Consider the following 24329-nt stretch of genomic DNA (forward strand, 5'->3'; position numbering starts at 1 on the left):
AAAGTCGCTGCAAAGGGCAGGTGGTGGGTTCTGAACAAGAATAGATCAGGGCAGCCTTTCGGTGAAAACGAGCTGCGCTTCGGCCACCGGCAAGCTTGTCCGGCGAATAAGAATTGGCGTCCTGTGAAGTAACTTCCTTCAGAAGATGTGTGTCAACCTACTTTCCAAATATGCAACACTTTTCATGTTCACCTGCAATTTGCTTCCGTTTCTAACCCTCTTGAGAAACATTGTTTGCTGCACTTTGGATAGTTCTCTTCCTGCTCTGCTCTCACAATCATCTCCTTGCTTCTCATTTCTGAAGAAATCATTCTTTCACTACACAAAATCACTTTGGTCTCGGTCACTGCCTTCTGAGTAAATCATGGGATGTAGCGATTTTCCCTTGAACATCCATGACTTATTTTTTGATGGACTAAGCGTAGCCAAGGATTCTACAAAACAGTTCCATTTAACTTTCGTTTCACGAAATGTTGGTTTCACTATCCTCCTCTCTTGGTTGCAGTCGGTATTGCAAACTGCCAAAGAGCATTACGTTTGGAAAGTTGCTGTTCATTTGACATGATTTGAACATAATTTAATAATATTGTGTATGAGCATGAGTTTATCCCAGTTTACATTCGGGGTTGCTGCAGAACTGTTGGTTTTTAGTTGTTTTTTTTTTTTTTTTGGGGGGCAACTCTGACAAATGTATTTGCCCCCACACAGAGGGGCACTTTGCCTAAAATAGGGGCACTTCTCCAAAAAGCGGTCTGCAAAGTAGAGTTTTGTTTCATGATTTGTGTTTGTCTGGACAGGCAGGATTATGCGAAAACTACCTGACTTTGCGGAAGTTTGGTTTGCAGATGAAGCATGACCAAGGGAAGAACCCATCTACTGGCCTTTGACACTCTTGTATGAAATTGTTTACAGTGAAACATTCTACAAATAGCACCGACCGTTTCGACAGCTTTGACCTTTTTCGAGCCTGTTCTCCTACGAGAAGGATTTGGTACAAAACACAGTGCACTGTCGAAATGAATACAAAAACGGTTCTTGACAAAACAAATGATTCAAAACGAAGGCATCCTCAGCATGACAGAATGTATCGCATATCTTTGGGTGTGTGTGTGTGTCATTTGTCCTTATAAATCTCATGAGAACACCCTGCATTCAGAATTATGAGTCACTAACGTAGGTAGGTTGCAAGTTCTCTGCACCTTTATGAGTGTTATTGAAAATATTTGATAGAGAACCTATTTAAATGAGGTTTGGCTTTGGAAGTGTGTGGAATTGTTTTAAGTTTGGGCCCAAAATAACATAACCCTGGGCAAGCATAGTTTGTTGTTCCCACTGTACATGTGTATGTATAACTTGGTAAGGAATTGGGGATGCTGCATGAAATTCAACCACGTGTATTAATAACTGAACAACTTGCTTAAAATGTCTTTAACGACAGCTGGATTGAAGGCTTGTCCGACATGCAAATGGCTTTTTATTGGTTACTTTTCCGTCCAACAGAGGGCAGTATTTGGCCAAATAGAAATGAAATTGTGAACTGATTCCAGTGAGTCTTGTCAACTGTCCAATTGGGCAAATGAATTTCCATGAGCTATGGAGCACTGCTTGCCACTCACTCATAGCTGCTCGTGCACATGGCTTCAGGCCTTCCATATGGAAATGTGCTTTACCTCGAAAACAATTTTGCTTTGCACCATGAATTGCCTCATTAACCCAATCTTGGTGCTGCTGTTCTACAAATGTTTCACTGAACAGTGAGCAGCACGTCTGACTGATGAATATTATTTCTTACTTATTTTGTTGTGATTATAACTTGGTTACCTGACACATTATTCCTGCAGTGGGCTTTTTACTTTGCCTCGTGAAATTTAACCTTAGCTATTCAAAATATATATGTATTTTTTCCCCACTGTATGACTTCTTCCTTCATAATAAAATGTGAATTTCTTTTGAAAACTGGCTTTAAACTGTGCAATAATCCAATTCAATACCTGATTTGCAGATGTCACAGGGTACTGTATTTCGGTCACACAGAGCTTTGTGAAGATTATTGCATACATGTATGCCATTTTATTTCCTGACTTTTGCCCAACATGATAAACTCTTTGCATTTGATTGTTGAGTGTGATCACTCTGCCACTCACACTCATCTGCAATGCTCAGGCATCAAAGCAGCAGACCAAATTGGGTGTTAGGAAATCAGGTGCACACACAAAATACACTCGATACAGCCCATCCATTGCGCTGCATTTATGTATCCTGCAACACACACACACACACACACAAGTGTTCTGTCTCCTTTCAGTGTGTTTAATTAACCCCCTGATAACAGCAGTTTAATTAGCAAGGCAAATTAATTCAGTAGGTGAGAGGTAGTTCATTAGCAGTCATGCTTTTAGGATTGCTTGCACAGAATCATTTAGAAATGGAAATAAAATGGCTCTGAGGGAGAACTCCTGGAGACAATTGTATCTTTTGACTTTTTACATTACGGTACATTAATTTAACCCAGCGAGCTCAAGTCGAAATCTAAATGATGGTTCAGCAAGGGTAAAAATGTATGATTTTTGCTGAGGAGACACATTTCTGCAGGTCGAATGAGTTTTCTCATAAGCTGCAGCTCCAGTCTGTTTTCTATTGAGTTTCTAACTGCCGTCATTTTTTGATGCAAGCATTTAAAGTGAGCTCTGCAAGACATTGAAATCATCATTTTCTTGAAGTTTAGCAGAGTTCTCATTACCGGGCATCATTTGATCTTCAGTAGTAACAAAAACTCTAAAACCTGTGTGTGTGTGTGTGTGTGTGTGTGTGTGTGTGTGTTTTAGATGATTGAAAACAGAACACTTGCAGTACAGGCACTCGAAATTAGATTTCTGTGACATTTGTGGAAGTTTAACTGATGAACTAAATTGTGCCTTTTGCATTATTACAGTGTCACCTGAGCACAAAACATTTTATACTACGCGTACAAAAAGTGTGAGGACAGGTGGAGGTAAACCATTTTTTGGGTCAGAAAATTATTCAGCTTTGACTTGACTTCAAAAAATACACAATAGATTCACACATTCACATTCATCTTCCGTACCGCTTCTCCTCGCTAGAGTTGCGGGCATGCCGGAGCCTATCCCAGCTGACTCTGGGCGAGAGGCGGGCTATACCCTGAACCAGCCAATCGGCGGGCACATATGAACAATCATTTGCATCCACATTCACACCTACAGGCAATTTAGAGTCTTCAATTAACCTACCGTGCATATTTTTGGGATGTGGGAGGAAACCGGAGTTCCCGGAGAAAACCCACGCAGGCACGGGGAGAACATTCAAACTCCACACAGGCTTGGCCGGATTTGAACCCGGTTCCTCAGAACTGTGAGGCAAATGTGCTAACCAGTCGGCTACCGTGTATAAGTAATTATCAATTTTGTTTGTACGCTGAGATTGACTAGTGGATGAGACTGCATATGATGAACGGAATCGTTTTTTTACGATTCCGTTGTGTTTCTAACCTCAAGGGAGCACGGCAAACTGATTTCTACAATGTGGCCTCATTGAATCACACTATGATGATGGAATATGTTGCCATGGAAGGAACATGTATGTCGTACCAGAAGAATACCTTCACTGTTTCTTTCAATTCTACAGTTATTTGCCACATACCATACTGTAAAATACTGTCAAATAATTATACGGTTATTAACTATAGTTTCCACTACATCATGGGTTTTGGTAGACGTCACACAGAGTTACTGTATTTTCTTAAATTCATGTTCATTACTGTAAAACAATAAAAACCCAAATACAGTAACACAGATGAACAGATGATCAAAGATGCTGTGCTCCTACTTACTTCTTTAGTAATTGCAGTAAAATACTCGAGATGTCATTTAATCTCGTCCAACCCCCGTCTGTATCCTTTACTGTAATCGGGTCTTATTATGCTTGAAATTGTATATTGTATTTGTGCTCAACATTACAGCATGATCAGAAAAGCTCCAATGAAGTGCACGTCAGGCCCAGATGAATGAATTCTGAGAATTGTATTTTGACTTGCGCCAGTCATTCTTGGGAGCTTAGTGCACGTCGGTCCTTGACTCCGCAACGTCAAGGAGGAGCTGGGATAGGCACACATCCCTGTGAGCTTTGAGCTCATTATTCCCCCCATTAAGCTAAACTGAAATGAGCTCAGCCCCAACAATTGCTCCTCCACTCCCACGGCTTTGTTGCACAGTGCTCTCTGATTAGACCCCCATCGCAGTGAATGATGTGATAGGAGTAAAACACTAACACCCTCCAGCATTCGTGTCGTAACATACTCCTCGTTTCGTATGCGCACTCTCACCCACAATACAGCATAAAGCAATATATTCAATCGACTATACTGGATGTATCTACCGTCGCTTACATAAGGCACAGCTCCCATGCACTAACTATTCCATCCAATGATCTTCTTGTTATTTTCTTTGAAAAACTTCTCCTTCCACATCCAGTTGATGAGTCACTTTATAGTCAGAGATATGCTAAGTTATCGATTGAAACTGGATGAAATGGAAAGGTTTTGAACGACAGCAAAGAACAGAAAGGTATAGCTGCTTCTCCCCCTGGGACAACGAGACAGACCGCAGGCAGGTCGACGCTTCACTTGTCCGGTTGTGTTTTAACCCCACGCTTGCTATCGAGTACTCTGCCACCGGTTTGTCGTGCTGCATTCGTCTCGTTTGTTTTGTATTGATGGATTGCTGCGTCTCTGCCGTTCATCCCAGTTTTGGCATTGATCTTGACCCACACTGAACAAACTGAGATTATTTTAAAAGATGCAGCCAAATCGCTTTGGAGTGACTTAATGTACATGGCTTGATTACAATCAACAATACCACCGTCACAGCATTCAGTGGGTTGGACAGAACACGATGTCAAAAATGCTCATTTTGCAATGGCAACGGAACGACTTATCAATTCATGGAGTTCAAGTCAGTCAAGTTGAGTTTCTTGAATAACTTGTCAGTCAAATAGTCCTCCATAAGTTTTAGCCAAGCATGTTGCAAGTCGAAAAATTGGCGACTCAAGTCTTTCCCCCTGTCTCTGCTGTTCTGTAAACAGTATAGCCCTGGATGTTAAGGAGAAGAGCTAAATGTGACGATATGAAGGTCAATTTAGTCTCCATCTAAATAACTTTTAATGCTGTGCTAATTATTTTGCTCTTGGACTCGAGTGGGGTAATTGTATCTTGAGGATGTTAATTGAACCAATGAAGTATTGTATGGACCTGCTTTTATAGTATTTCCAAATTTATATTCTTCTCCATGCCGTCATATGCTATAGTTTGTATGCAATTGCTCATACCCAAAAAAGCAATCTGTATCCGGTACTTTATCTAAGCTAGAAACTAAAACAACACTTGATGGATTGTATATGAGGTTTGTCTTAAATGAGGGTTTAGTATCATAATCAGTTGTATCTGCTGATGACTATCCATTGTGTTTAAGAAATACTGGATTGGACATTCATATCTTAAAGAATGTTTGTATAGTAAGATGCATTTCTGTGTCTCTCCCTTTTCCACGGTATAGCACCTTCACACGCCTTGCTGCGGGGCATTTCGACGGACCAGTTCATACGAGGTGCACATTTTTGCATCAGGTTAGGTTATGGGGGACGTAAACTACCGCTGGCGGTTCTTGATCAATCAGACTCAGAATTGCAGCATTCTTGAAACTTCAATAATTGTTTGGGTATACATGACTAGAAATGACAAAAATCAACATACGTCCTCATGTTAGCTTACGCCGTAGCTCGGTCTTAGATCTGGAGCTGCAGTATTCCAGTATACTCCACCATGCACTTTGCTGCAGCAGTCTTTTTGTCTTGCTCTCATACAAAATATATCCCCTTACCAACATTCACATGCAGAGAAGTAAATACTGGCCAACATTGTTCTCCTCCTTGTCGTTTTTCTGTTCGGAAGTCTGACTGATTGTGTGTGCGGTCAATAAGTTGTGGATTTCGTAGTTTCCTGCCATATTTTGTGTAAAACCGACTGCTCCAATTGAAGCTAGCTCATCGGCGTGCCGTGTAGGTAACGTGGAGTCGGAGAGTGCGCATACATTCAATCAAGTCCAGCAATATTGGGACCTTGACTCAATTCTCATCTTTTTGGCTTTAAACACCACCACAATGGATTTGAAATGGAATGAACACGATTTAACTGTAGACTTTTAGCTTTAAAGGTCTATTATTTTTATTTTGGCCATTTAGAGTCCCACTCTAACATGGACTTAGCATCAAATTTTAAATTTCATTAAAAAAAAAACAACACCTTGGTTTTGTCATACAAGTTCAGAAAAGGCCCCTCTGACAGCTACTTCTGTTTGACCCAGTTTTGTGTTCACTTTGTTCATATTTGGCTAAGACCGCCGCCTTTCCTCTGACTGGTTGCCTCTGTGTAGAAGACCTACTTGTGAGAGCACAAGTGTTTAGTGTTTGTTATGTTGACAGCACTGGTTCAGGAGCAGAGAGGTCGGTGGAGATCTTCACCAGTGACGTAGAAAAGTTTGAGAAATCTGAATGACCTGATTTCAGGACCCTCAGCAGAAAAACGTCTGGAACTCAGGAATACGTGGAGGATTTTCATTCATATTTCACATTTTTACTGAGGGCCCACAGAGCCAATATTACATCCCAAATACTCGAAAAAGTTGGTTTGCTCAAATATGTTCACTTTAATTTGAGGGTATTTACCTCCAAATCAGGGGAACGGTGTCGGAATTACAATGGATTGTATATATGCCTCCCACTTTAAGGGACCAAAAGTAATAGGACAATTGGCTACTCAGCTGTTCTATGGCCAGGTGTGTGATCTTCTCTCATCATCTCATTTACAAGGAGTCGATAAAAGGTCACAGTTCATTTTAAGTGTGCTATTTGTATTTGGAATCCGTTGCTGTCAACTCTCACTATGAGAGCCAACGAGCTGTCACTATTAGTGAAGCAGGCCATTATTAGGCTCTAAAACAAAACATAACGATCAGAGAGAAACAGCAAAAAAACTTTGACCAAATCAACCGGTGAGCTCAACAACACCAAATGATCCAGAGGACCACGGAAAACAACTGTGGTGGATGACTGAAGATTTCCTTCCCTGTTGAAGAAAAACCGCTTCAGATCAAGAACACTCTCCAGGAGGTAGGTGTATGTGTGTCATAAACATCAATCAAGAGAAGACTTCAGCAGGTTCACCACAAGATGTTAACCAGTGGTGAGCCTCAAAAACAGGGATGCCAGATTAGTGTTTGCCAAATAACATCGAAAAAAAACCTTTACAGTTCTGGAACAACATCCGTTGGACAAATCAGACAAAGATCAACTTGTACCAGTGAGATGTAAAGAGAAGTCTATGGAGAAGGAGGTGGAGTTATTCTTTGCACACCTCTGTCCGAAATCTTGCGAGGAGCACCTGACCGAGGCAAATTGATGGCGATATGATTGGCTTTCCACTTCCGTATTATGGCCCCAACCGTGCGCACTGGAACGTTCAGAAGCTTCGATATGCGCCCGTAACCAATGCCATCGTTATGTTTTGCAACAATTAGTTTGTGATAGCGCTCTGCTCTTACCCATCATGAGATGTGTCTTGATTCACACCTTGCCAATGAGACCTTTTTGTAGGCCATCAATGAGGACTGAACCAGCTGATATTCATTTGCACTGACAAGGGGCTGCATTGCTGTTTGATTATTGATAGATTTTAGGTGTTGTCTTGGCTTTCCATGCCTTTTTGCACCTCCCTTTCTTCATGTGTTCAATACTTTTTCCCTGTGTCTTTTCACATTTTTATACACAACTTAATTTCTGAGTTTATTTGTTCTAATGTCTTTGTATGTATGGATTACTCGGGTTGTTCCCAACATCTGGTGAGATTTTCAGATCAATAGAACCTGTGGAAGTATATTTAGTGAGAAAAATGGTGACGCCATGAATGGTCTTCGCCTAAAATACAACAGTCCTCTCCCCTATGAAGGTCAAGTTGTTTGATTGGAAAACCTCTAGACTCACTGTTGTATTGTGTCGTTCATCAGTCGCAGCCCACCCCGGGCGGGCTCTTGTTTTCCAGTCACAATATCTTTGATTTATACCTGCTTATCTCATGAGAAAGAAATCCTCCCATTGTTGATGTGTCTGCCCTAGTACACCCTATGAAATAGTTTGGTCCACTGGGCTGTTATCTCAACCGCAGGACTCCTCCCCCTGGTCAACAATTGATTATTATCAGACTCAATCACCTTCAGACATACAAAGACAGGCTTAACTTTGAGAAAAGGTGTTTGTTGTTGAAAGGAAGAAGGAAATTGGTTGTTTTACCTTTATGTATGCATAATCAACTACTGTACATTGTTGTTTAAGAACCTAAATACCAGCCATATAGTGGGGATAAGTGGTTCAGAAAAGGGATGGATGGATAAAACTGCAGCATACAAATTTAAAAGGGGTAGTTGTCAATTTTCAAAACAAGTCACTTTCTGTCACTGTAATTATGACCTGACAGTAGTACATGATACATATGGTCTAGGGTGTGCCTGCTATGAGTGTGCCCGTGTGTGCACAACACATGATTGACAGTGTGTAAGCCCCGTCTTCTGTATCTGCTTGGTTGTTTTTCCTCAGGTGCGGTGGATTCTTGCAAGTGGCGTTAGAGGCACAAGCTGATTTGAACACAGATCACATTTATCCCCTCCTACTGTTAGGTCGTAGTGACAGTTTTAAGAAATGTGACCAAAAAGTGATTTTAATTTGCAAATTGAAAAAGCTGAAAAAATAACAAAATGCAGGGGGGAGCAGGATTGTGCACTGAAATAGCGTCCAACGCATGAAGGCACATGCCATGCCCAATTTGATCATGAAAAATGTGGTATTATGTCACAGTTTAATGACACAAATGTGTATCACCATTTACTCTGACTACAGAGTAATCCTTTACGTTTAAAAAATATATATCACTGATTATTCCATTTATAGAGCAGGCTTATTGTACTTTTTTCCAACTTATTTTAGTTTCAGTTGATTGTTTACTTCTGGAACTGTCTCCATAAAGTTCGACTCGAGCAGACACACAAAAATGTGCTTGTACCGATGTATGGATGATGGCACAGGTAGTATCAATCTTGTCATCTTTTATCCTCCTTTTTCACTCTCCCGTTTAGCGCTGTGTTGGCGTTTGTGAGATAGTGTATGAGGCCGATAGAACAAGTCAAATCAGAACGAGCGAACAAGGGAGCCCAAGTGTAGTTATAATTGGATGCCCTGCTCCTCTGTCTCTTTCATGTGCTCCCAGCATATGGTAGGAGGAGTGAAGCGCTCCAGTGATGCATCACCTCTTTAATTCCATCCTCCCCTGTCACCACCTCCCTCAACCAGAGCACGGAGGTCACTGCTGTTCAGGAACTTTGGCTTCTCCTCTCCATGTCCATCCACAACAAAAACACAGATGGGGCAAAATGCTTGAACCCTTTTAACAACTACTTTAATGTTTTTGAATGATTGGCAAACATGCTGTTTGTGGATTTACCTTTCATACAGAAGCATACTTATTTATTTCTTTTTTTTAAAACCCAATTGTTCAACGAGTACAGGCCATTGTTGAACAATCCATGCACTTTATCTAGCTATATTTCTGTGCCATGCAGCAGTTCACTGGCCACTAATCTGTTATAAAACTAAAGAAAATCACCCGAACTGAAGAAAGGGAATGAAAGACCATAGATCTGAACGCCACCACGCTGAACTCTGCTTTATGAAGAAAGAGGGTCCATTCATGATGAGAACTTTGTTTATACTACTTCACCACCTCTAACCTGAAAGTGGTACTCAAAGCGTTTGTCATTCCACATCTTGAGTCCGGGGGCAAATGTTCGTCAGGGAAAATAGTGCAATAGCTGTATTTTGTTTCATCAAAAAGTATCAAGTCAAATAAAAGTGCATTTGCATTATACATTTGTAGGTAAAAATCGGATTTAAATTGTCAGAAAGTTGAACACAACTCGCAGTGCAGTGTGTTTAATGTCTTTGGCTTCTTGCTGGAATTTTAATTCATTGAGCTTTCCTTTCCAAAGAAGTGCCAGTTTCATGAGAAGTCAGAGGCCTGCAAGTGATTAAAAAACAAAAAAAGAGGCGCGCCCAAAACCAGCATCCCCAATGAATCCAATATATCCACAAGCCTAAATCCGTCATTAGCCTGGAGCGAGGTTAATTCATAACAGCTAATGAGGCCAGGAAACGGCATGATGGCACATCTGGGGGGAGCTGTTTTTTTACACACAATTTGTGTATTTGTAATGCAAATAAATGTTGTACCTGGAGGACTGTCTTCAAAGTTGAACGTTCCATTTCTCCACACCAGTCTCTGCAGAACACACAGATTGCGCACACGCACGCACACACTGCTAACCCTCACTGCCCACAAATCCAAAATCATTGTTCATAGATTTTGGTTTTTTTAAATCTTTGGAAGATGCATTTTTGGAACCTATCAAATATTTCTCTTGTGGTCATGGTAAAATTTGATTTGAAAACAATAATACATTCTCAATTCCTTGTATACACATACACAAATAAATTCCATTGACTTGAAGGCAGGGAAGAGATGTCAGACGGAGGAGGTTGTGAAATGGCATCGCAACAACACCCTCGAAGCAGAGTAGAATCGCAATTTGTCCATTTTGTACCAATGATCTTGTTCAGGGATGGGGAAGCGGGGCCCTATCCCAGCTGACTTAGGGTAAAGGTCTGATTGCACATCGTGAGTGGGACACGGCCGAGAAATTGACCTTGGATCTGTTGCCTCAAAGGTAGCGCTAAGGAAGGCACACATTCATATGCAATTATCAGATAATCAAAGATGAACGCTTGTTGGGTTTTCCATATTTGTATTTTAAGATAAAAGTTTCAATACTAATCGCCCACTGACTGAAAAGGTCATCATTGGCCAGCGAGGGTATCCCGGCTGGGTGAGAATCTTTTGGGGGGCTTGCGGCATTGTTTGTTCTACGATGGGAACGTTCAGAAATTCAATGTGATGCTCTCACATCACAGGGCTCCGAGAGGTGGAGCGTGCTCCATTTTCGATGAATTTACGAGCGAGCGTGTTGGGCATTGGGACACTTAAGTGCGTCCGCCATATTGAATGTTCGGTCGGTTCAGCGTGACGCTCCAGCCGCTCTGTCTCCTCAGTCAGAGTAGCGGGAATAACTGAACGGCACACTCCAACAACGCTCTTGAGTTTCCGAACATTCCGGAGTGTAGAGAGCGCGCGTGGAGTGAATTTCCGATCGTACCCTATGTAAATGACAGCGGGAGTTAATTGTAGAGGTTGCCATTATCCTTGTGATGTTGAGGAGGATGTTGGCAGACACTTTGTGGCAGATGTGACCAAATAGCTTACAACGATCATATAGGCTTTAAGTACTTGTGCTGGAATCACTAATGACAACACAGGTTTTACTAATGTGTCAACTCACAGGCTCTTATTGGTGTTTAGACACAAAAAAAGAATCCCACTGCACCACTCGTCAGTAGCGCTGCCTTGCTCATTTCCCACATCCTGTCTTGCCCTTTTCTGTCTTCTTATCTGGTTCTCTTGGTTAGTTATTGCATGACCTCACCGGGTGCCCCCGCCGCGCAATCTACAAATAACTGTTGTAATGTCACTTGTTCAAATTATCTTGACCGTCTCGCTATTGTTCTGCTGTGGTTTTCACTCCTGGTCCCCTAAAACTCTTTTCTGTCTGGCTGCATTTTCAATAAACATAAAAAATAATTACATTTCAACATTTCAAAATTAGCAGAGGGATTATTTCAAACTCCCCCGTTGCACAGCAAAACTGTTCCAGCACAAAAGGCATACAGATGCACCATTCTGCATGGTCATGCAGCTGAACAGGACAGGTTTAAATATATATATATATATATATATATATATATACAATACAGTGGGGCAAAAAAGTATTTAGTCAGCCGCCAATTGTGCAAGTTCTCCCACTTCAAAAGATGAGAGAGGCCTGTAATTTTCATCATAGGTTTACCTCACCTATGAGACAAAATGAGAAAAAAGAAAATTGTGAAAATACAAAGAAGAAACAGTAACTGTCCACCTGACAGAGCCCAAAACAACATGACAAGTTGGTGATGTCGCACAGACAAGGCAAACAGACCAGTGAGCACTGACAAACAGCCAACAAGAGAACGACAAGTTTCGCACATCTTCAAACCAGCAGACGGGCTTCATTCTCATAGTGCTGAGTCAGCATGTCTTCAAGCCCCCTAAGCCGTCACTCTCTATCTCCATCTCGGTGCCTCTTGTCTCCCCTCTGTGCTGCAGTCTTCAGCTGGGCTTGATGGGAAACGCCTGCAGTATGGGGTTCAGACATCTACTTGAATGACTCACGGCCACTCTCTCGCTCCCTGCATTCCTCATCTGCCTCCTTGTGTGAAACTGTTGCTCACTTCTGTCAGTGCTGCAGTCTATCGAAGACGCTGAGCTGTCACCGTGATCGCATGATGTGTGAACTTTGGCAGCCAGACTTCACATCTTTCCACTGCAACCTCATATGAGGATGTTGTCGCCCCACCCCCATACCTCTTTGGCTGCTGTTGTAGTGGTTGAGGTGTTTTATTTCGATAGTGCTTTGAAGACTTGGAGATATTTGAAGCATGGCTCTGACCTCATTCCACATCAGTCCCGGGGCAATTTGCAAAAGGCCACATCCACATCCCAGGTAGCAGCACTGCAAACAGTGATCCGGGTCTCAATAATCAATCAAAGATTTTGACGACATCTCCGCCTTTTATCCAAAAAGAACTGAAGACGCCTTTAGGGCCAAAATGGAAACTGCCTCATCAACTAAATGAATTCTAATTAATTGAGATCTAGTGTCAGGAAGTGGTCAATGGAAGTGGCTGAAAATCAACCTAATATCTTTATTTCAGGGGGAAATGGGGAAGTACACTTAGAGAAACCCCGTGTACTGTAGGCACGAGGAGAACATGCAAACTCCGCACAGAAAGGCCCCTGGGTTTGGTGCTAGAAACTGTGGACCTTAAATCTTCAGCAGTGCCTTACTGTCAAAAGATGATTTTTGTGTAGGGGGGAACAATGTTGAGTCACCTTCCATTGAGTGGAGCCATTCCAATCGGTACACAGCAATTGGAAACACGGTAGTGTAATCGCAGCAGAAATCCTCTGACGGGTTCAAGTAAGAAGAACACACGACCACTCCTTTATTTTCTCTGTCATATGTATGACTCAGGTGGTTAGCTATTAATGTGTGAAGTAGAGGTGAAGTTTTGATTATCAAATTAATCAGGGTTAGGTTATTTTGATCATCGATTAATCGTTTCGAGATCTTGCGTCATAGAAACAAACGTTTGCCTATTTTCCAATGGATTTTATGGACCAAATCATAATCAATTTATGTTTGTGCATTTTCTATTTTTCAATAAACGGGTAGAAATAAAAAAGTGTTTTTTTTGTCCGATTCATCGATTAATCCGGGAAAAAAGGATAGATTAAGCCATCCATTCTCTACACCACTTACCCTATTCAGAGCTGTGGGGTACTGGAGCCTATCCCAGCTTACTTCAGGTGAAAGGCAGAATACACCCTGAACTGGTCACCAGCCAGCCACAGGGGACATACAGAGACAGACAACCATTCACACTCACTGAGTGGGAACTGAACCCACGCTGCTTGCACCAAAATCAGGCGAAGGTACCTCTACATTACCAGTGACTCTGGCAGATTTATTGATTATTAAAATCATAATGAGTTGCAGCACTCGCTTTTTCCTTTGTTTGCATGCATTCTCAATGAGTACCCCTTCTTTCCCCTTGGAACTACCCTGAGGATGCCCCATCTCGTCCGATCTCACAATATAAGCAGGGTCGGTCCTGGCTAGTACTTGGCTGGGAGACCACTTGGGAATACCAGGTGCCGGGGTTGGGCAGTCAGCCAATCACCTGCTCCCGTAAAAATGATGCATTACAGAAACCGCAATTGTGGCCTAATGTGCCTCACGGCATTAAGAGCTCGAACTAATCTCTTCTTTCTCCCACAGCCCAAAAACCACATCCGCTCATCAATCTATTCATTTCCTGCACCGCTTCTCTCCTGTTCAGGGTCGTAGCACAAGGTGGAGACTGTCGGAGTGGACTTTGAACCACTGTACTTCTGGCCCCGCTAAAAACATACGCTATGGTAATTAAAGACTCCAAATAGTCGTGATTGACTGTTTATCTGTCATGGGTGTTCCCCAGCACTTGCGCTTGCTGACCCGACAAAGATTAAGCAGGAAACCTACAATAATACAGATGGATTGTGTCACACGCCAATCAGTCGACTGTATCAAGCTTAACCCTTTAGGTACCATAGCGCTACAGCGTGTGGTGAAAGGTTGCTAAAAGTGTGCATAGCAGTAAGTTATTTTGTACCCTTTTGACAATGGAAATACAAAAGAGTTCCTGCTTTGCTGGGCTGAACCTTATTGCTTGATGAAAACGACAGTCTGTGTGTCAGAAGAAAAACAACTTTTGAGTGGGAAGAAGTGAGCTCGTCCAGTAGAGGAAGCTTGGGATGATGCGGAAAAATAAAAGGGAGCCCTCATGAATGATGCATGACTTTTCCGAGCAATTTGATTATGCAGGTAAACATAGCAAGCGAAATAACTGGGAGATGAAATGGGGCCAATATATGTACGAGATAATTGAGAAAAGTGCAGTAGGTGGGTTGCTCTATACAGTAATGTATGTGACAATGGACCAGTGTGTGTAGTGTGAGGGTCAGTGTTTTAAGTATATGTGTGTGTGTGTGTGTGTGTTTTGCCAATAGGCCAAAGAGAGGGAAGCTGAATTGGAAATCACAATGTTCCAGGCACAAGTTAACACGTTGGTGTTGTCAGTATGTTTACACTTTTAAGATCTTGGCCTGATTAGAAAGTTAATGCAAGGGCTTTGTTAATGAGGAAGGGCAGTCAGCAAGTGCCTCTGAAGTCTCTGCCATCCACGGGTATAGAATGACTTGACATTTTTTCAAGTTGTTGCTATAAAGAGGAGAAGAAGAAATGCTGGAGTGTATCTGACTATGTTCAGTGTCGGTGTCATATTTTGAGGCACAAATTAGTCCCCAAGAGTTGAGTCTATGCGTACAAGGGCTTCTATTTGTGTATCCCCTTTCCTTGTTTGGTAAACTGTGAGCAATGCTCAATCTTTTATGGTTCATGGTAATAAAGCTATTAATCATGTTCACTGTTTGCCACAAATATGCCGCAGTGCACTCGCGAGGTCTCCTCTCTGATATCGGAAATGCAAAAGACAGATACAGCTCACTGAATGAGATGGGGAAAAAAGATTGTTTTCAGCGTGTGCCCAGATGCAGATTGCATGTAAGATTATTCTAAGCTTATATATAAGAAAAAAAAATCACTAAAATAAAACCATTTCAAAGCCTGACTGCATGAGCACAAAGGAGGCAGGAGCTTGATTACCACTGTTTTTCCTCTCGTCGCCCGTCACTCACTGCCAGGTGACACATTCCTTCTTTTCTCCACACTGCTGTCTGTAAATCTCCACGACAACTAAACAAACCCATTACAAAGGATAAAATACGAGATTTTTTCCCCACAAATAGGGGGGGGGAAACAGCAAACCCAGATATTTCATTAGAGCTCCGGCACAATCGAATGGTATCAAATACCAGATCTGAATCCTAAATTCTGTTTATCACCACATGGGTTACCCATAACATTTCCAAAGCCAAATTATTAGTTGGAATGAATTATGTTATATTTTATTGACTTATTACAATCACTTATTTATTCATTTGCTTTCCAGACATTTATGTTGCATTTGGTGACATTTGAAGAGTAAAACGTGAACATGGATTAAATACTGGACTAGCTGAACACAATCTTTCGACAGTTGTCTTCAAGGACACACTCATTTGAGTTTTTAGTGAATTTTGAATAAATGTGCTGTTTTTAGATGTCAAACCCCCTGATTGATGGCAGCCTGTTTTCCACAACGCCATCGTCATGCATAAGTAATGAGAGATAACTTATCACCTAATGTTATGGATGGTGTTACAATACAAAAAAAAAAACTTAGATTGCATTTGGATTTGAACTAATGTGGAATTCAAAAAGTATTGATATTGAGAAGTATTTTACAGCAACATTAGCCTACATAAGCTCCATACACACGTACAAACACAGGAAAGAAATTATAAACCCTGCCACAACAACTCTACAAACATGGCAGACAATAATTTGATTTTGCCTTATAGCTAAATCTATATTTTGAGATTAATTCATAGCAGTTGACACAAAAATAGTAGTCTTCGGTCGTCATAGTCTTCATTAAGAGTGTATTCACACATAAAACAGTTTTTTTTGTGTACTACCAGGAATATGCAAGAAGGGATGAAGTATCTTATCTGTACATTTATCCAGAACCTCCTAAAATGTCCATGGAAATGGATAAAGTTTGTATTTTTGCATCATCACCCACATAAACACACAGTCCCAAAATCTTTTTGTTTTTGGTTTGTTTTTTCTAAGTAGCCAGAAAATGTAATTTTTAAAATAGTTCTAAGTTCCAAGATCCACAGGGGGAAAATGACTATGTAAAGATGACTTTGATGTTTTGACATAGTCACTGTTGATTCCTTCCTTCTACATTCAAGGAGAGATGTTCTTTAGAGAAATAGCAACCACTTTGAACTGGAGCCATCTTGTTGTTTGTATTTGCAAACCAGAATGTGATAAATGGATTGCGTGAGTGGAAAAAATGCTTAGATAGCCTTTTAAGCCCCAAGTATGAAACTTTCTTAATTTCCAACGTAATTTTACCGAAGGCCAGGTTATTCTAAAGTAAATGAAATGTGAAAAGGTTTTGGTCCCCTCATTTATCTTGTTCCATTCCCTCATGTGTGGGCACAATATTGATTTAGGTGTGCTGGCTTTGCAGAATTTCTATGCATCCTTTAATGAAACCCTCTAATTCATCTTACCTGCTGTATACTGGATTGCTTTCAATCATTTCCTGTCTCCACTGCTCTTATGTTTTCCTATTCACATCCTGCTGCGATCAACACACATACACATACTTCACGGTCTGCTTTTTCCACTGTGCCCTCTCTAGACTTGGATTTGCACTACTTCTGGAAGTGGAATGCGTTTGAGGACTACCTTCTCTTCTGCTTCGGCCTCAGTGTCCTTTGTGCAGTGGTCACCATGCTGCTGCTAGACTCTGCCATGTTTGTAGAGACGCTGGGCTCCCTGGCTGTGGTGTTCGAGTCCATGCTGGGCCTCCCTCAACTACTACAGAACTTCCACAACCGCTCCACCAAAGGCATGAGGTATAGGACCAATCGAGGTCAAATACAGTTTAGGAATGACCTGCAATCTCACATCTTTTCTCGCTCACTGGCCACAAAAGCAAGAAATTTCCATTTTCATGAACTAAGTATGCAAATCAGGTGATTTATCATCAAAAGGGGCAATGAGAGAAAAAACACTCGAATCAAGGTTTTTTTTTTTTTTTTTGCTGAGTTTACACCCGTACTCTGCATAGATTTAGACCCTGGTATACCGAGTCAGTACCTTATTACACAGTCAGCAACTGCAGTGCCTTTAGGATTGAACACATCCTTTGAGTGAAGGAGCTCATCGCTGCAGTTCACAGGTTAAAAAAATAACTAAAAGATGGATGCTTGGTTTATTCTACCAAGGTCCTTTTTCATCTCACTGTCTTTGTCTGCCTGTGCTCTTCCTTGCATCTCAAACGGCACTGCCCCACTATTCATATCGGGAAACTATTGCTACTGAGTGAACTTTCATAAAAGTCATGTAACATGGGAAGTGACGATATAATTCACTGGAATTGGATGGATGGGTGGATTGATGGATGGGGTGGTAAGATCAAATAGATCATAACTGAACTGGTCAGTAATTGAACGGATGATTTATTGGATCAGTGGATTAAATGACGAAGCATTGATTGATTTACAAATGGTGGATTTGTCAGTAAATGGATGGATTGTTGTGTCAATGGATGGATAGAAGGATAGTTGATGGACGCTGAATGGATGGTTTGATAGAAGGAACATTGATGAACAGATGAGGTTGAGACAATGAAATGATTGATGAACTCTTAAGTAAATGATAGCTGGTTTAGTGGATAGATGGAGATTTATGAATGAATGAGTCACTCACTTAATGGATGACTGGATCATAGGTTGGTTGATTGGATGGATGGATGGATGGATGGATGGATGGATCTCTTGTTTGATGAACGATATCTCATGGTTGGGCCAATAAATGTATCGATTACTGGGTAAGTGCATGATTGGAGTTAAGGGTAAGTAAATGGATGATAAAATTATGACTAAGGATGGATGGTTTGATCACAAGTGAATGGATGGGAGGATGAATGATGGTGTCAGATGGTGTTCTAAAGGTAATGTCAAGTCTTGCAGCTTATTTATTTGGCAAATGTCAATGCCGTGGTTTACTCAAGGAAAATCCAGGACATCACCATCATCATCATTTACCAACTGTCAATGGATGCTGGCGTGTGCATAAATTTAGCAATTGCTATTCTCAAGACATTTAATTAGTCGCAACTGGGGTTTTCTGGCTGGCTGAGAAGATGTTTTGCATCTCATCCAAGCAGGCTTCCTCAGTTATGTGCAGATAGGCTAGACAGGAAATCTGTAGCCTGAGTGTTGGTGTGGAAACCCAATTATTTATGCCCCAAGTTAGAGAACCACACCAACCATGACTGGTACTCTCTTTTGGGACGCAAAACAACAGTCGTTAAGATGAATTTGGGGGAGATTTGCCCTCAATGTTATTCTATTCAGTTGTGCAGGCACCTGAAAACCAAAGTTGGATATGCTGTTTATTTGTTTGAGGTTAAATGATTGAGCCCCTTTGGAAAGATGGAAGGACTGCATTGTATGTGGTGTTGTAAGCCTCTTCGTCTGTTCAGAGATGGTTTCTCAACCTTAACGTAGATGGCCTCTCTCACTCCTCTTTCAAACCATCTGTCCTCTCTGTCCAGAATACAGTATGTACATTTTTGAGTGCTGTTTCTATTTGAGGTGCAAGTAGACAGCTGAGTCTTGACCTGAAGAGTTCGACCCGTGTTGTGACATTAGCCTGAAAAGTTCCAGAAAAAAGTGACAATATTCGCTCATTTTTGCATTCAAAAAGTGAAAACACCCAAAATCACCCCTGACCCAAAGACTGCACCTCCCCCGCCTGTTTCTCCTCACCTATCACCAGAGCTAACCTCTATGAAATTCTCTCCAGCATGAAATAATCCACCTGGACGCTGCACCCTATCCCCTGCGCCCTTGTTAAAGCCTGCCTCACTTCTCTTGCCCCGCTCATCAATGCCATCGTCAACTCCCACCTTACCTTGACCCCAACGATCCCAACACATTCAGACCCCTAAATCTCTGAACTCCCATTCCGTGTAAACATTTTGGAAAGAGCTGTTGCAACAAAACTCAGGAAATACCCCCTCTCAAACAGAAATACCTCCTCTCAAACAACTTCGATAAAACATTCCAATCCATTTTCCGAAGTCACTGAATCACTAAACCGCCCTTCTCAAAAGTCATCAATGGCCGCCTACAATCGTCTGATTCAAGCTCCCTCACCTGCTGCATGGCCCAGCAGCAAGCAGCCCGTATTCGAATCCTGCATACTTATTATATGAACTTGTTCTTCTTCCTCCTCTTTCTTTCTCTTCTTACCAGTTCAGGGTGTACTTCACCTCTCGCCCGAAGATAGCTGGGATAGTCTCCAGCATGCCCGTGACCCTAGTGAGGATAAGCGGTACAGCAAATGGATGGATGGATAATAATAATAATAATAATAATAATAATAATAATAATATCATTTTCATGATACATTTATGAGATATGTTTGATTATTAGTGATATTATTATTATTATCACCAACTGTCTTAATGAAAGTTTGCACAAACTATCAGACCAAACAACAGACAGCCCTATTGTACATTTTATTGTCTGGTCTTCATGTACAATGTTTTCTTGCTGCTCTTTTGCAGTTGGCTATGCCTTATTTGCTGTTTCTCAATTCTCCAAGGCACTGTATATATACTACTACACTGGTATAGCGTGGACACAAACCAACAAGAGAAGGCGAGCATGGCCTTGGTTCCCTGCTTTTTCCCCCCTTGAGAGTCTGTCCCTTTCACTGCAGACAAGAGGCAAAGATGGCATCTATTTAATATATTCTCCACATGCTGCACTCTTCACTGTGATGCTGCAGCTCAGCTCCTTTTCTATTCCCTTCCCTCTTGCCCTGCATGCTTAATTTCAGTGAACAGAACTTGCAGAAATCCAAGTGAAGCTTGTCTGCCATTTTAAATGGCTTCATGTATATATAACCTACAGACCCTTTCCGAAAATGTTTTTTTTTTTTTTTTGGAAAGTGTCTGTAGTTTATTTATTTCCATAATTCCATTCAAAAAGAGGAAGTGGCTGGGGAGAGGGAAGTCCGGGCTTCCCTGCTGAGGCTGCTACCAGACCTCGGATAAGCGGAAGACAATGGATGGATGGATATTCAATTTTTTTGAATTCCTAATTTTGTGGGTTTTATGAGCTGGAAGCCCAAACTATGGAAACATAACCAAATAAATACTTGAACTGAATTGTGGCCCCTGAATCTTTAATCTATGAAAGTTAAACTTTTTGAAAGGAATGATGGAAAGAAAGAAACCTTTCCATGATATTATATTTTTTGGGAAAGGTTCTGTACTGCATGTTCATCCATGGTTTTTAAAAAAGGTTTTATGTTTTAATGCAAAAAAAGCTGTGTACTTAAGGATGCTTTACTGTCTGTGATTTACTGTTCAATAGTCTACGGTGCTTTTGGTGAATGTGCCCCGTTTCACTTTAAGGGTTGCAGCTGGGCTTTCGAGAACCGTCATTTCACCTCAGAGCAAACATCTTGCCAAAGACTAAAGGAGCAATAATACTACATTAGGGTCCTTAGATGACTGAAGAGCAGGCTTGATGTTTTATCCTCCTAAACTCACATCTATGGAAAATGCCTGCATTCTCAATACTATAATATACCATCCACCACTTAAGTAGCCTGCTATTCCCATTTATTTATTTTTTTCATTCATTAGAGTGATGTTAACATCTTCATGAAGATATTTATACAAATGTGTTTTGTCATCATCCCGGTTGTACAAATTCAGCACTTCTGCCCCAATGAAAGAAACAAATCACTCACTGCACATGGACTCAAGAGACTCCCTCTTTGGTTCAGTCTAGCTTGAACAAACAGTTGTACAGATATAACAAGTCTGCACATCCCTCATGCCATCCCATCTGAAACACCTGTTTTCTTAATATTGGATTTGGTATTGGTTAAATTTCAGTCAGTTAGCAAATACCATCCTAAACTATTTCTATGTACTTCGTTGTTGACAGTGAGGTCAGTTTGTCCTTCATGTGCTTTAGCAGCTCTGCAGTTGTGCCTGCCTACACAAGTGTGGTGGGTCTCATCAGCAACGGGGACAGGACAGACTACAGGAGTGAGTGAGGTGATTTGGTTGGCCCGGTGGTGCACGGGCAACCATTTCTCCCTGAATGTGGAGAAAACCAAGGAGATTGTTGTGGACTTCAGGTGGGTGCAGTCCCAGCATGCTCCCCTGAACATCACCGGTGCTGCGCAGCGCCAAGTTCCTGGGAGTGCACGTCACTGAGTACCTCTCCTAGACCAGCAAATATCTCATCACTGGCCAAGAACGCTCACCAGCGTCTCGACTTGCTGCGCAAGCTGAGAAGAGCCAGAGCCCCGACCCCCATCGTGTGCTCCTTCTACAGAGGGACCATAAAGAGCCTCCTTACCGGCTGCGTCACCGTGCGGTACGGAGCCTGCACCGCATCCTGCCGCAAGACTCCGTTGCATAGTGAGGGCAGCTGAGAAGATCCTTGGGACCTCTCTTGCCTCCCTGCAGAACATTTACAGCAGGGATGTCACCCATCCATCTTGTTGTAATTGGTTTTGTAAATATTTTTATATTTGATAACTTTAAACACTATTGGGTTTTAACCATAATTGTCAGCACATCAGAACTGTTCGTGGATCATATTGCAACACAAACCTATTTTATTCTGGACTGCTATCTTTCACATTTTTCTCATGAATACTTGAATGTAATATTTTGAATGTAGCAGCCAAAATAAAGACCTCGTTGAAGAGAACTGTTACACCTACAAAGAATTCAGAATTACATGTTTATTTGGGTCGCTGATGGCGTAGCGGTACACTCGCCTGACTTTGGTGCAGGCAGCGTGGGTTCAGTTCCCACTCAGTGACGGTGTGAATGTGAGTGCGAATGGTCGTCCGTGTCTATATGTGCCCTGCGACTGACTGGCGACCAGTTCAGGGTCTAGTCCGCCTTTCGCCCGGAGTCAGCTGGGCTAGGCTCCCGTGACCCTAACCAGGATAAGCGGTGTTGAAATGGATGGATGTTTATTTGGTGCATGTTTCCCAGCTGACATTTCCTTCCTGTACAACATCTCTCTCTTTCCCTTTCTCGGACACTCCTGAAAATGCAGTTTTACTCAATTTGATTTGTTTTGTCTGTCTTGCTTTGTTCCAGCCCAGGTGCCCACAGCTCTTTTGTCGACACTGACGTTCAAGGTTAATTAAATAGCTTTTGACTGCTGAAACAAAGCAGACAAAAAATTGCACATACCAACAAGTAACCAGTTTCAGACAAATAATACCTGCATGTGATTCTGTGTGGGAATTTTCCTTTTTTTTAATCCCCCCTCTCATTACAAATATATTTTTCACCCCGATCCCTTCTATTCAAACTGCTGACTTTCAGGTTGCAAGTGTACGGACCAATTTTGTGTACATGAAAATTGAGTTTTGAATCACTCCTTAAAATCACATCCATCCACACATTTTAGGATGAAGAATTACAGTCCTTATTGACCATCAGGGAGGGAATGTGTGCATGCATGTGTGCGTGTTGTCCTTGACATGCTCACACACCTCCAGAGCTAACGGCTGATTTCTTTCTCTCCATTGTGAGCAGAACTCAATAGCAGCCTGATGACAGTTTCATGTTTCTGTTGATGTGGCCTGTACCGCACAGCCATTTCGGACCAGGGACCAATACCTTTTACAGTCAGGCCCTGGAGGATATGGTGCAAACACGGTGCTGACCTCAAATTGTTTTGTGACTTATGAACCAGCATTATTCCCTAAAGGGGAGCCCGACTGGGAAAGTGTAAGATGGACTGTCTTGCTAAAGTGTAACAGCAAAGACGGGGGGGCTGTTCATGCATTCATACATTTATTTATTTGGTGATGGTAGCTATAAAGAAGCTGATTCTTTTTCATGGAGATTGAAGTACTGTAAATCAAAGTGTAGCAAAGAGAAACCACCAGTGTTCACCGAATATTTTTTTGACATTTGTAACTGTAGCACAAGAAACCTGCGAATTTTACAGAATACAACTAACAAAATAAGCACACTGATTTTTTTTTTCAGACTCTCCCTTGACCTCTTGTAAATATGCTTTGATCAATACAATGGCGGGGTCCCTTATGGCGTCGTGGTTCACTCGCCTGACTTGGGCACGGGCACCAGTTCTCGTTCCGAGATGGGGTGAATACGAGTGTGAATGGTTGTCTGTCTCGCGACTGTATGTGCCCTGTTATTGCCAGGCCAGCGTGTCGTCATCCATTCGCCCAAGGGCCGCTTGAACAGCACGGGCGCCAGCTCCCTGCAACCTGTAGAGGATAAGCAGTATTGAAAATGGATGGATGGAAATAATGGCCCGGTAGCCTTGTAATACAGTATATGTATGTTTTAGTTTGTCTCCTCACACAAATGTCATCACAAAACAGACCATCTGCTGCTGCTTTCACTACAAATGTGCTGAAAATAACTTGACCGATACACCTCCTCACCTAACCTTTGTTTCATTTTGTAGAATCCATTATCATACACGTATTATAACTTTTCTGCATTTGCCCATGTGCGATCAATGAACATGCATTATTCATAGTTATCGGGCCTACAAGCGCTGCTGCAAGAGCAAAGCCACGCTGTTCAATCACCCCACACATACTTGTGTGGGGGCATACAGACAGATACACAAACCAACATGCGTGCACTCATCATCCTGACGCACGCATGCAAAGTTGTGCTGCAAAAAGCTGCGATTGACGCTTCAAAGATCTGCACATTGGCTCCAGGGCGTATGTTAGAGTACGATC

General features: G+C 41.8%; 1 protein-coding gene across 12 annotated transcripts in view; it reads left to right on the forward strand.

Annotated features, from left to right (window-relative positions):
• si:dkey-246g23.2 (solute carrier family 66 member 2) overlaps positions 1-24329 on the forward strand; it is a 66264-nt gene that overhangs the window by 4703 nt on the left and 37232 nt on the right. For 10 of the 12 annotated variants that reach the window (XR_009768527.1, XM_061676327.1, XM_061676333.1 and 7 more), the window contains exon 4: positions 17182-17398. Coding sequence is in view for 11 of the 12 variants with exons in the window: in XM_061676327.1 (XP_061532311.1) it covers positions 17182-17398 (217 nt within the window). In the remaining variant the exon portion in view is untranslated. Of the gene's footprint in view, positions 1-17181; positions 17399-21547; positions 22298-24329 lie in introns of those variants that run through there. The other 2 variants (XM_061676337.1, XM_061676338.1) reach the window with 2 other exon arrangements.

The sequence above is a fragment of the Phycodurus eques genome, chromosome 5, assembly GCF_024500275.1.
Source record: "Phycodurus eques isolate BA_2022a chromosome 5, UOR_Pequ_1.1, whole genome shotgun sequence".
NCBI classification, from domain to species: Eukaryota; Metazoa; Chordata; class Actinopteri; order Syngnathiformes; family Syngnathidae; genus Phycodurus; species Phycodurus eques.